This window comes from Polyodon spathula, chromosome 21 (assembly GCF_017654505.1).
Source record: "Polyodon spathula isolate WHYD16114869_AA chromosome 21, ASM1765450v1, whole genome shotgun sequence".
Taxonomy (NCBI): domain Eukaryota; kingdom Metazoa; phylum Chordata; class Actinopteri; order Acipenseriformes; family Polyodontidae; genus Polyodon; species Polyodon spathula.
Window position 1 is genome coordinate 2,994,776 of NC_054554.1, and position 12,254 is coordinate 3,007,029.

The 12,254-nt window shown below is 44.7% G+C and overlaps 1 protein-coding gene across 1 annotated transcript; it reads left to right on the top strand.

The window, feature by feature from the left end:
* The first annotated feature begins 2,471 nt into the window (after nt 1-2,471).
* On the top strand, nt 2,472-11,215 carry LOC121296660 (putative sodium-coupled neutral amino acid transporter 8). The gene is made up of 10 exons (XM_041222428.1): nt 2,472-2,708; nt 5,829-6,027; nt 6,525-6,681; nt 6,999-7,103; nt 7,770-7,827; nt 8,797-8,911; nt 9,315-9,462; nt 9,830-10,029; nt 10,771-10,822; nt 11,113-11,215. Exons 1-10 carry the CDS (start codon nt 2,532-2,534, stop codon nt 11,213-11,215), a joined length of 1,314 nt encoding a protein of 437 aa, XP_041078362.1. The 5' UTR covers nt 2,472-2,531.
* The last annotated feature ends 1,039 nt before the right edge of the window (nt 11,216-12,254 follow it).

Genomic DNA, 12,254 nt, shown 5'->3' on the forward strand with positions numbered 1-12,254 from the left:
CTTACCTATGCTTTCACTATGTTTTATTGCACATTGCAATGCTTTTACTATAGTAAGTTTTTATAAATGTAAAGCCAGTGCTGCAGAGCTTGACCAATCCATTAGCAATTCCATCTTTATCATAGTAATATGGTATTCTGACTATGCAGTCCAGCCCAGCACCAAAGAAATCCTATCAAAGACCCAGTGAATTCAATTTAACCTCTTTACACATGCTTCAGGGCCAAATGGCAATTTCTGTAAATAACTTCAGCTAATTACCCTCCGATTCCCATGTCAGGACTGCTGTGAGGTCGCTCCCAGGGTCGGTTAGCTCCATCACAAAATGTTTATCTGGCAATAAATACGCTGGTGCTGTCAGAACAGTGAGAGCATGCATGACTTACCTGCACTGAGGGCTGTGCACCAAAAATCCAACACAGGTCTCACCCAGGAATCCAACACAGCTCTCAACCAAGAATCCAACACAGCCCTCACCCAAGAAACCAACACAGCTCTCACCAAGGAATCCAACACAGCTCTCACCCAAGAATCCAACACAGCTCTCACCCAAGAATTCAACACAGCTCTCACCCAGGAATCCAGCACAGCCCTCACCCAAGAATCCAGCACAGCTCTCACCCAGGAATCCAACACAGCTCTCACCCAGGAATCCAACACAGCCCTCACCCAAGAATCCAACACAGCCCTCACCCAGGAATCCAGCACAGCCCTCACCCAAGAATCCAACACAGCCCTCACCCAGGAATCCAACACAGCCCTCACCCAGGAATCCAGCACAGCCCTCACCCAAGAATCCAACACAGCCCTCACCCAGGAATCCAACACAGCCCTCACCCAAGAATCCAACACAGCCCTCACCCAGGAATCCAGCACAGCTCTCACCCAAGAATCCAACACAGCCCTCACCCAAGAATCCAACACAGCCCTCACCCAAGAATCCAACACAGCCCTCACCCAGGAATCCAGCACAGCCCTCACCCAAGAATCCAACACAGCCCTCACCCAGGAATCCAACACAGCCCTCACCCAGGAATCCAACACAGCCCTCACCCAAGAATCCAACACAGCCCTCACCCAAGAATCCAACACAGCCCTCACCCAGGAATCCAACACAGCCCTCACCCAAGAATCCAACACAGCCCTCACCCAGGAATCCAACACAGCCCTCACCCAGGAATCCAACACAGCCCTCACCCAAGAATCCAACACAGCTCTCACCCAGGAATCCAGCACAGCCCTCACCCAAGAATCCAACACAGCCCTCACCCAAGAATCCAACACAGCCCTCACCCAGGAATCCAGCACAGCCCTCACCCAAGAATCCAACACAGCCCTCACCCAGGAATCCAACACAGCCCTCACCCAGGAATCCAACACAGCCCTCACCCAGGAATCCAACACAGCCCTCACCCAAGAATCCAACACAGCCCTCACCCAAGAATCCAGCACAGCCCTCACCCAAGAATCCAACACAGCCCTCACCCAAGAATCCAACACAGCCCTCACCCAAGAATCCAACACAGCCCTCACCCAGGAATCCAACACAGCCCTCACCCAAGAATCCAACACAGCCCTCACCCAAGAATCCAACACAGCCCTCACCCAGGAATCCAACACAGCCCTCACCCAAGAATCCAACACAGCCCTCACCCAGGAATCCAACACAGCCCTCACCCAAGAATCCAACACAGCCCTCACCCAAGAATCCAACACAGCCCTCACCCAGGAATCCAGCACAGCTCTCACCCAAGAATCCAACACAGCTCTCACCCAAGAATCCAGCACAGCCCTCACCCAGGAATCCAAAAGAATTCAATAGAATAAACATTACACAGCAACCAATGAGATACACGGTAATTATATTGCCATTGAACTGCACTTTAAACGCAGTAGCAAGCAATGTTTAAGCTTTTCACTGAATGAGTACCATACTCCAAGTGAAATCCAGCTGGTGTTTTCATTTTAGTACAATCGCAGTTGAATGTCTTTAACCCGTAACTGCTACCCACCAAAAAAAGTTAATTAAGCAGCGGTGGAAATCTGTCAATTGCTCTGGGTCGCTAGAACCGGCGCGGATATATGAGTTATGGGTTAAGTACTACGAGAACACTGCGATACAGATTTAAGCGTCCACTGGAAACACAAGCACGCGTGTTTTTAGATTATATAACAATGTAGTGTGTCGCACCGGCTCCACAGATGTACTTTTGGAGGACCAATCTGTTGCAACAATGTTGTCGCCCCCTTAACAGGTTTTACACCAGTCTGTTTAAACTGTACTTGGTTAATATATTTTAGAGTTGTGATTGAAAAAGCATGTCCAATCAGGTGACAGAGGGGACGGGACGGGGGGGGGGTCGGTGCGGGCTTCTATTTTTGATTGGTTTGAAAAGTTTGCCACACCTCCATCAACTTTTTTTTTTTCATGGTGTAGAATTTGTTTCTTGGAGAAAAAAAAAAAAAAAAAACCCCACCTTGACCATTGGCACGAAGAGGTCTCAGTGCGGAGCAGGAGCAGCGACGGAAGGATGGAAGAGCTAGCGAGGGAGAGCATCAGCTTGCTGTCCAAGCCCGTAGACTCTGGGCTGTCGTCTTTTGGAGCGGTTTTCATCATGCTGAAGTCAGCTCTCGGCGCGGGACTTCTTAATTTTCCATGGGCTTTCAGCAAGGCGGGAGGCGTGAGCACCGCTCTTGGTGTAGAACTGGTGAGCATAGAGAAAGCGTGGAACAAAACATACTGCAGATTGATTCGCTATTTTACATGCAGTCGTGCAATCCATTTACCGAGAAAATACTCATAAGCACTTAACTGTAATAAATTAAATGCAAACGCTCGGTGTGCAGAATGTACAGGTATTGTCCAGGTACAGCAGCACGCTCACTCTGCAGCGGCGTTCTACCAGGCGCAGTGCACTCCACGTGGCTCTGTTCAGAAATCTGGAGAGCTCAGGGTTTACAGTGACTTAGTTTTTATAGATGCCCTACCCGTATAACATTTCTTTACAATCGTACTTGAAATACCTCGATTACCTGTATAGCTGTCATTTAACAAAGTTAGAGCATCTCCTTCTACTATGCGGCATGTGACAGCGAGTTTAACGTTGGTAAGTTCAGAATATGACAACGCCAATCTTGTTGCTCTGTGTGCTAAAAATGCTACCCCCAGTTTCCACTTGCTGTAGACATTGGTTACAGTTTCAAAATACAATTTTCATATTGTTTTGAGAGGAGACCCCAGGTCAGATTGATTTAAGGTGTATTTGCATCTGGCTATACACATCTATTCTGTACTGTTTCCCAAGAGATCTTCAAATCTGTACTGGTCATCCATGATCTAAACACTCCATGTTAAGGTATAGAAGAAAAGATAGCTGGAGAGAGAAGCCTTTCTCATAAATGTGTTGAAATTATCTCACGATGGCCTTGTTAAAGGTTTCACCTCAAAAGCACTCTAAAATCTTTTCAGTTTTCATGAAAGTTAGTGCAGGCTGTGCATGTGTATTTGGGTTCTTTCTTTGTGGCCAGTTTAGCTGTGCAGCACTGTGGACTGTGCCAGGTATTGTTGGGAGTAGTATTCCCAGACAGGTCTTCGATGGAAGCTCACTAGCTTGATGAGGAGTGAAAGCTGGGGCTGGGGCTCCCATTGATTAGATAAGCCTCTTATAGTAATCCCAGGATAATGGTGGTGCAGTAAGGGTTGATTTCCCCAGTGCTGTGAAATGCCCAAAAAAGTTTTGAATATTGAATATTTGTTCTTGAACGCCCCCAATCAATTGTGGTTTGAAGCCCATACTTTCTAAGGCCATTTCCTCCTCCCCGTTTTGCTGCATTCAACGTTTTGCTTTGTGGAAACCCATGACTGTTTTGTTTGTGTTTATAAACTGAGCTACCTGTGAAAAGATGGACCTCAGTGGCATTGAGCCTGGTTTGCATGTGTTGGTTTAGCTGGGGAATGCATGCTTCAGTCTTCTGCTGGAAAATGACTGGCCCAGCACCTCAGCCAGCCTTGATGCAGGTCCTAAATTAGTAGGTGTCTGTGACTTCTACTTAGAGTAGAACAAAATAGCTAACAGAGAGGTGAATTTGCTGGTGTGTTCTTTTAGATATCCCTGGAGAGGTGGGTGGGGTCCATGAAGTACAGCCCTACTGAAACATTGTGTAAAATCAATCCATTTCAGCAGAGCCACTGTGTGAATGAGTAGATGTGTGTGTGTGAGTAAATATTGGGAGTATCGGGCCATTTCTAGGTCACTTTTTGTTTGACCGCAATTATGTTCCGATTTCCAAGTTGAGTTTAGCCTGTGTTTACATAGTGATGACTTTCAAATGATCCCTGCCTGTTGAATTTACTCAGTGTGGTGCAAATACAGAGCGATCTCTCTCACGTAGATGTGTTAATGAAGGGGGTGCAGGGGTCAGTTAGTTATTTGTTGATCCTTGCAAATGCCTCCTAAATCCTGTGAAGCCTGAGCTTCTTGTGTCCTCTTGGTTCTTTTCTGGAAGCAGTCAAGAATGATCACATTCCCATATGATCTTTTTTTAAACAAATTCTACTAAATTGCAAGATTTGGCTGAGCAATCTGTTATATAGCTAATACGATTTCAATCCCACTGGGTGAATGAATAGTTTTGCAGTTAGATCGGGTTTATGTCTAGATGCTCCTGGGAGCTTTGATGTGCCTAGATTTCAGGGGTGGAAGTAAGACTCCCATTGCATAGTGGTTTGATCCATTCCTGATTTTACTATGAGTTTGTGACACACATGAGCTTGTTACCCATACACTGTGTCTTAGGAAGCGTGTAGTAAAACCTGGAATGGGTGAAACTTCTATGCAACATGAGTCTTATTTCCATCCCTGCATTTGGTCAAAGCAACAATCTACCAATAGAAAAGTGAACTTGCTGATGTTGTTGAATTAGTAAAGCCATTTGATTGTCAGCCACTACAAGTTGCCCAAATTTTGTGACATGACATATACTGGTCCTGCTGATTCCAATGAGATCAGCGGTTATTGCTCCTCCTCAGAAGGAAGATACTCCATTCCAAAGCTAGCTCAATGAACTAAAAGTGAGCTGCATGTTTGCCAAGTATTTGACACCCACCCAACATGAGTCGTTGTTTGCTGTTGCAACAACTTCACTAACTGTATGTGTGACATTATTTAATGGAAACTCTATTTGACACAGACCTGTCGAATGTGCTGCAGTGGTTCTGTAAAGTGGAGAGCCCCCTATGGCTCCTCATATGAACACAATGATTGCTCAGTTAGGAGTGCTGATTCAGTGGCCATTGTAAATGTGCAGCTTCTGTAACTAACGTCTAGCTCATACAGCTGTCATGACTACAGTACAGAACCTGAAAATGATGTGCCTTCTGTTACAGAGCACTATCAACAAACTAAACAAAATACTTAGTGTGGATATTGTTTTAAACGCAACTACGCCCGTAATAATACAATTTGTGTTGCTTCAATAAACTTTTCTCGGGGGGGGGGGGGGGGGGGGGTTTGCTTTGTATTTGAGTTTGGCAGCATACAGTATGGATGCATTATAGCAGTGGTTGAGCAATTCTAGCATGTAGCAAGAACATTTCATCACAATCAAAGGAAACCTCAATACAGTAGCTAGAATGTTTGTTAGGCATCACATATATGAACTGCTGGGGCGCTGTGTTAAGCACTGCTGTTTTACAAGCTTTGGGGTGTGGGAAGGGGTTGATGCCTTCATCCCATCTAGGAGGTTTTTCATGGTCCTTCTGGCATTGCCACAGAAGGGGTAAAGCGATGGAGTAGCCCTGGGCTGAATCGGTGCTTCTCGTCCTGCAGGTCTCCCTGGTTTTCCTCATCAGCGGGCTGGTGATCCTGGGCTACGCCTCCTCCGTCAGCAATCGCTCGACGTACCAGGACGTGGTGCGGGAGATCTGCGGCTCGGCCATCGGGAAGCTGTGCGAGGTCTGCTTCGTCTTCAACCTCTTCATGATCTCTGTGGCCTTCCTGGTGGTGGTGGAGGACCAGCTGGCAAAGTGTAAGACCTCCCCCATAACCTCGGAGCAGTCGCTGCCATGCAAATCTCTGGGTGTAGTTTGTGAAATCCAATACCGGGGAGTCGGGGTGTAACGACACACACATCATGACGCGATACATATCGCAATATGCAGGTCATGATACGGGATGAATCGTGATAGATGGGAGCCCTGATTGGCTACTTTTTATAATGCATAATAAGATCAAACCATCATTTAAGGATGGACCATTTACTTAAAAGAATTAAATTATACAAGGAGAGTATGTATCCATAGCAACTATAAAACACGCGTATTCTTCATTTGAGAACTATTTGGTGATCTACAATGAGCTCTGTTGTGCTTTTGGTCTTGTATCACGATGCAAGTGATACAGACCTCTGTTCTGCTGATACGATATATCATGTAAAGAAAGTATCGCGATCCGTCAATGCGTGATGAATCTTTACACTCCTATTGGACAGTGCCACTGACCCAGGCTCTTGTTCCTCCCTTTCAGTGTGTGACTCTCTGTACCTGAATACAACGATGTCCCCTGAGACCACAGTGCCGTACCACTGGTACACAGACCAGCACGTCGCTCTCTCCACTCTGTGCGCTCTGGTCATCTTGCCTCTGTCCATCCCCAAGGAGATCGGGTTCCAGAAATACACCAGGTAAACTGGAGTCCCAGCCTGTGCAGTGGATATTATAGTCCTAAACCATTGTCAAAAATTCCTGTGTCAAATATAGAAGTTAGCCTTCGTGTTCATGCGGTAGTATTTGTAAAGTGTGTAATATATATATATATATATATATTCCGAGTCTGGGCTGGGAATGGAGGATTGGTGTATCTCAGGGGGGCAGTGTGAATGCCTTGGCACAGTATGTCAGTAATGCAAAGCCATGTTTATGAAATGGTCCTATGATAAGGGTTTGATGGGATGCACCGCTCATGACAGTGTTGTTAGTAATGGAGACCTCTCTTCTGAAGTATTCTAGGTACCTTGGCAGCGACGTACTTGACAGTGGTGATCATCATTAAGTATTACATGATGAAGGATCACATTGTGGTTTATCACCCTCCACCTACCAGTGGGTGAGTGGACCGGACTGGCTGTGCAGTCAGCCGTGTCTTTGTGTGTGCTTTTGCTACATTTATAAATTTAAGGATCATGTCTGAAACTATAAACCGGAAGGTTTGAAAATGTTTTCCTTTCATCGGCAGGCACATTTACAGCATGGTGGTGTCAATGCTATTGTCACGCATTAGTGTACCACCACCGTGCACAAACTTATCATGTAGACAGGGCTTGTGCCTTCAACAGTGTAAACCTGACACATACACTAACAAATATTATATGCGACTTTTGTGTTGTAGTTTGATAAAGACTTCCTGTGCTAAATTTTCTTTTCAGTACTATTAAATGTTTCTTATTGTTGATTTGTTAAAGTTATACCTTTTATTAGAATAACCAACTTCAGCTGGGTATAGTTTTGTGTATGAAGTGTATGCTACACTGTACGTCGCAGTTCACTGCAGTCTGTTAGTGACTGCTTCTGCTGGTTCAAACACCTTGTACTGAAGAAAATGCAGCTTTATGAAGATGGAGAATACCACTGAAAGAAAACAATGAGCCTGCCTGTGAGCTCAGTGAAATGGCTGAGGAGTTGAACCTCTGTCACCATGGCTGGTGATCCAGTGGGGTTTAATTGTGTGTGTGCAGCTCTGTGCCTAACGCTGCGTTGTTCTCTGGTGTTTCAGCATTTCTTCCTGGGCCTCCATGTTCAGTGTCATCCCCACTATATGCTTTGGGTTTCAGGTAAGGAAAAGCCATTGTTCTGGGTTACGTGATCGTGCTTATGTAACGGGGAGTGCTGTGTGACACTGCGGTTATGGATTCTGTTCCCTGTCAGTGAGATGAGATTAAAAGCTCTACAGTCACGAATGCAGGTGAGCCTGGCTCTTTTGTATTGTGGCAAGATGCCCGTTTACGGTGTGCCAGGCCAGCGGTTCACACCCAGCCTCCGCCCTGTCACAGTAACTCTGTAACTTGTAGCTTGACGGTCGACGACTTTCGATACAGTCCCAAAACATCAAGAGAAGCCCAGAGAGATCAGTTTTATAACAGAGAGCGTCAATCTAGGTGAACGAAGGGAAAAGTAAAAACAGCGGAGTCACAGACTGAAGGCAGTGTTTGTTCCTCTTGAAATAATGAAGCCACGTGAAATTGGAGCCTGTGATTTACAGAGTTATGAAAAATGTATTTGGAAGTGGGATTATTTATAGTGGTATTGTAAATCGCAAATTACATTAACATTTAATTTTTTTTTTACAGCCCTTCTGTTAGATGATCATGTCTAGTTCTCACAAACTTCTTTGAAAGGGAGCACAGCTGGCTGTCTCTGTGCACAGCAGAGGCGTTTCACTATAGTCTCGCTCCCTTTATCAAGCAGCAGACGGGAAGCTTTGCCCTTGTCATTCAGAGCTCTGCAACACTTTCTAAACTTCATGCAAAAACATTTTTCTGCACTTTCAAAGAGTATAAAACACACAGCTGTTATAATGAAGCAAAACTACTTCTGCAGTAAGGCACTGAGCGTATTGATATTTGTTCCGCAATGCCTGTGTGAGCACCTTTAGCTGGGTAGTGACATTTTTGGGGGAAAAGTTTCATCATAAATATTCATTAATTCCTTACCCAGTGCTTTCAAAATAATTTTAGATAGAAAAGAAAAAACAGTGACATTTTATTACAAAAACTAAATGATTTTCCTGCACTTTGTTTTAGTGCCATGAGGCTTGCATTGCCATCTACAGCAGCATGCAGAATAAAAGGATCACACACTGGGTTGTCATCTCCATCATCTCCATGCTGTTCTGCCTGCTTATTTATTCCCTCACTGGTTAGTAGAGCACTGCATCTGTGTTAAATAAGTATAGGAAACCGCAGTAGAGACTACAGTAGTCAAACGGCTGAAAATGTAAGTGTAGTTTTGCAGATAGCGGCACTAACTTCTCCAGTTTTACAGGGTCACTCAGAAGGGAGCTGCTTCTCCATCTGATTCCGAACATGACCCCCAGTGGTTATCTGGAGAACGGGGAAATTCATTATTTGACAGTTTTATGTTTTCATAATATGGAAAGCAGCTAAATGTGTCTTGAACTTTGCAGTCTTATGAACATATTCTCCTAGGAATGTATTGATGAATAAGATGTTTGTTGTTGTGTCTGCGGTTGCACCTTTTCAATTATAATCCCTGTATTGTAAGTCACTAAGCCCCCCACCCCCCTGTCTTTCCATTTTAGGCATTTTTGGCTTTTTAACATTTGGGGAGGGTGTCGCTGCTGACATCCTGATGTCATATCCTGGAAACGACGTAGTCGTCATCGTTGCCAGGGTGCTCTTTGCTTTGTCCATCATCACCATCTATCCAATCATCCTGCTGCTCGGCAGGTTGGTCACTCGATCACTTGGGTTTGTTTCTCATGAAAGAGAGATGGGGGCACGTCATGGGTTACCTTTGAGGGTCGACGCCTTGCAGGTTCGTTGTAGAAAAGTGATCCGGGGGCTTGCGACTGCAGCAGTGGGGCCCATGCTGAATCTGCACTCAACTGGTTAAAGTAAGCAGTCACCTTGCATTGCTGTCTTACCTTCCTGTTGGTTTTGTTTAAAGACTGGCACTCAGTAAGGTATCAGATTGCTGAAAACAAGGTCACTGTGAAAGCCAGGACTGGGTGCAGGGAGAGTTCTTTTCCCATCCTGCAGTTCTCCACATGTAGCTAAATGTTTGGGTATAACCCTGCCCTCTGTCTCTCTGCAGGTCTGTGATCCAGGACCTGTTGGTGAGGCACCGGCGGCGGCATGGCATGGTCACCCAGTCCTACGAGAAGTGGGTGCGGATCTCGCTGACCGTGGCCTGGATCCTGGTCACCCTGATCATAGCCCTGTTCGTGCCGGACATCAGCGAGGTCATAAGTGTCATTGGGGGAATCAGCGCGTTCTTCATCTTCATCTTCCCAGGTCAGCAGACCCCTGCCTGGCGCTTGTCAATGTGTTCTGTTTATTTACTGCAGGCTGTAGTCATGTACGTCCATAACCTTAACCACATGTACCGTTTGTCTGCGTTTATTTGCTGAGTTTTTCTTTAGCATTGCTGTAATCAAGTTCTGATTTATAGGTAAAATTGTGTGCTTTCCCTGTTAAACACAATACACATTTGTTTGCCATTCTGCTGGTATAAGGTCAAGATTTATTTTACTATACTTCCAGTGTTGCTTCTGTCCTGGAGCTCTGTTGTGTTTCTATACACAGCAGAGTTCCATCTGTCTGGTCTGAAACCTAGTTATATATCATCCTGACTTAGAGTCACAGCCTTGGATGACGTTAATCTATTGTCCCAGTTCTTCTGTGTATAAATATTGCATGTTGCGGTTGATTTTGAAATGTTACTGTGTTACACAAGACTTGTACATCATTGGGGTTGGGGTAGTGGGTAGACCGTGCTCCCTTTCAACACAAAGCAGCATGGATACTAGTCAATGATATTGATTCTTGAAATAATGTGTAGTTGGTTTGACAAAATAATGAGCTTGGAGACTATTGGGTTAAGGCCCCAGGTTAGACAGACCCAGACAGACCCATTGCTGTGAGAGAACAATCTGTACACAGTGCATTGCTCTGCTGCTACTTCGTCTTGCACGGTGAAATTATACTTGTGTTTTTTAAATTTTTTTTTTTTTTATTTCTAATCCCCCCTCGCAGGTCTCTGTTTGATATTTGCAATGCAAACTGAGCCAGTTTCTCCAAGAACGAGGTAAACTTGAAGTGTAAACAGCCTCACTGTTCTCAGCTGAGCAAAAATAAACTAAACAGCAATTTAGCATGTCTGGCAGTGTATAAATGACCTTTGACATTGAATTGTTAGATATCTCACTTCTAGCTCGGTTTTCATAACTATAATAATATTCTATAACCTGTGTTGAAATAAAAACCTGGACCGGTGTGGGAATTTGAGGATCAGGTTCGCTATGCAACAATTCGTCTTCTTGTTTGTAAGTGAGCAGAACGCATGTCTCTCACCCTCTGTCTGTCTTTACTTTCCAGACTTTGGTTGACAGTGTGGGGTGTCATCACGCTCCTATGTGGAGCCTTCATTTTCGGGCAGAGCACAGCCATCGCCATCATGGAACTTTTAAACAAATATTAACTTGTATCTTTTTATCTGTTTTTTTTTTTTTAAATGTTTTATTTTAACTGTTTTTTTACATTTTTTGAATAAAATGTAGAAAACCCCCCAAAAACTTTGTATTTATTTATTTATTTTTTAATTTATTATTGGAAATGGTATGCTTTTGCAGAATCAGGAAAGTGGTAATTCTGCAGGAATCAACCTGGAACCTGTGTGCATGTTGAAGAATGCCCTTTCTGATGCAATGTGGTTTGCAATATCAATGTATAACATGAGTCATCATTTGAATGGCAAAGGCACAGAGAGACTGCACCTCACAATTAAAATGTGGTTCTTGGAGTACTTGGTTCAACTCTTCATTCAAAGGCTTGGTTAATTTTACCTTAAAGTCAATGAAAGAAGCTCTTCCATGGAAATGAGATGGCTAGTGGGTAAATTCACCACCATACTGTGCTTTTTTTTTCTCCTTTGAGTACTGGGTTCAAATCCAGTGTTGTTCTTCCTTTTTTTGAAAGAATTGTTTAAATGACCTTATAATCGTGTGTGAGAGAATGATTTCTTGGGGAAGCTGGTGGTGCAGTGGGCTAATCCCATGGCCTTCTCTCCCTGAAGATGGGGGTTCAAATGCAGTGTCTGGAGGTGAGTTCCTGAGGTAAGTGATGATGTTGGTTGTGTTTCTGGAGGAGGAGGAAGATGAAGGGTAGGAGAGAGGAGAGAGGAGAGAGGAGAGAGGAGAGAGGAGAGAGGATAGAGGGGGGGGGGGGTCTGGCCCCCCCCTGCCAGGGAGGAGAGTGGGATGTGGTGTTGCTGCTGATAAGTCTTTTTTTTTAAAGAGACTTGTGTGTGCACAAGTTAAAAAGAAAAAACAAAAAGATGCTTATCAGCAGCAACACCACATCCCACTCTCCTCCCTGGCAGGGGGGGGCCAGACCCCCCCCCCTCTCTCCTCTCTCCTCTATCCTCTATCCTCTACCCTTCATCTTCCTCCTCCTCCTCTGGAAACACAACCAACATCATCACTTACCTCAGGAACTCACCTCCAGACACTGCATTTGAA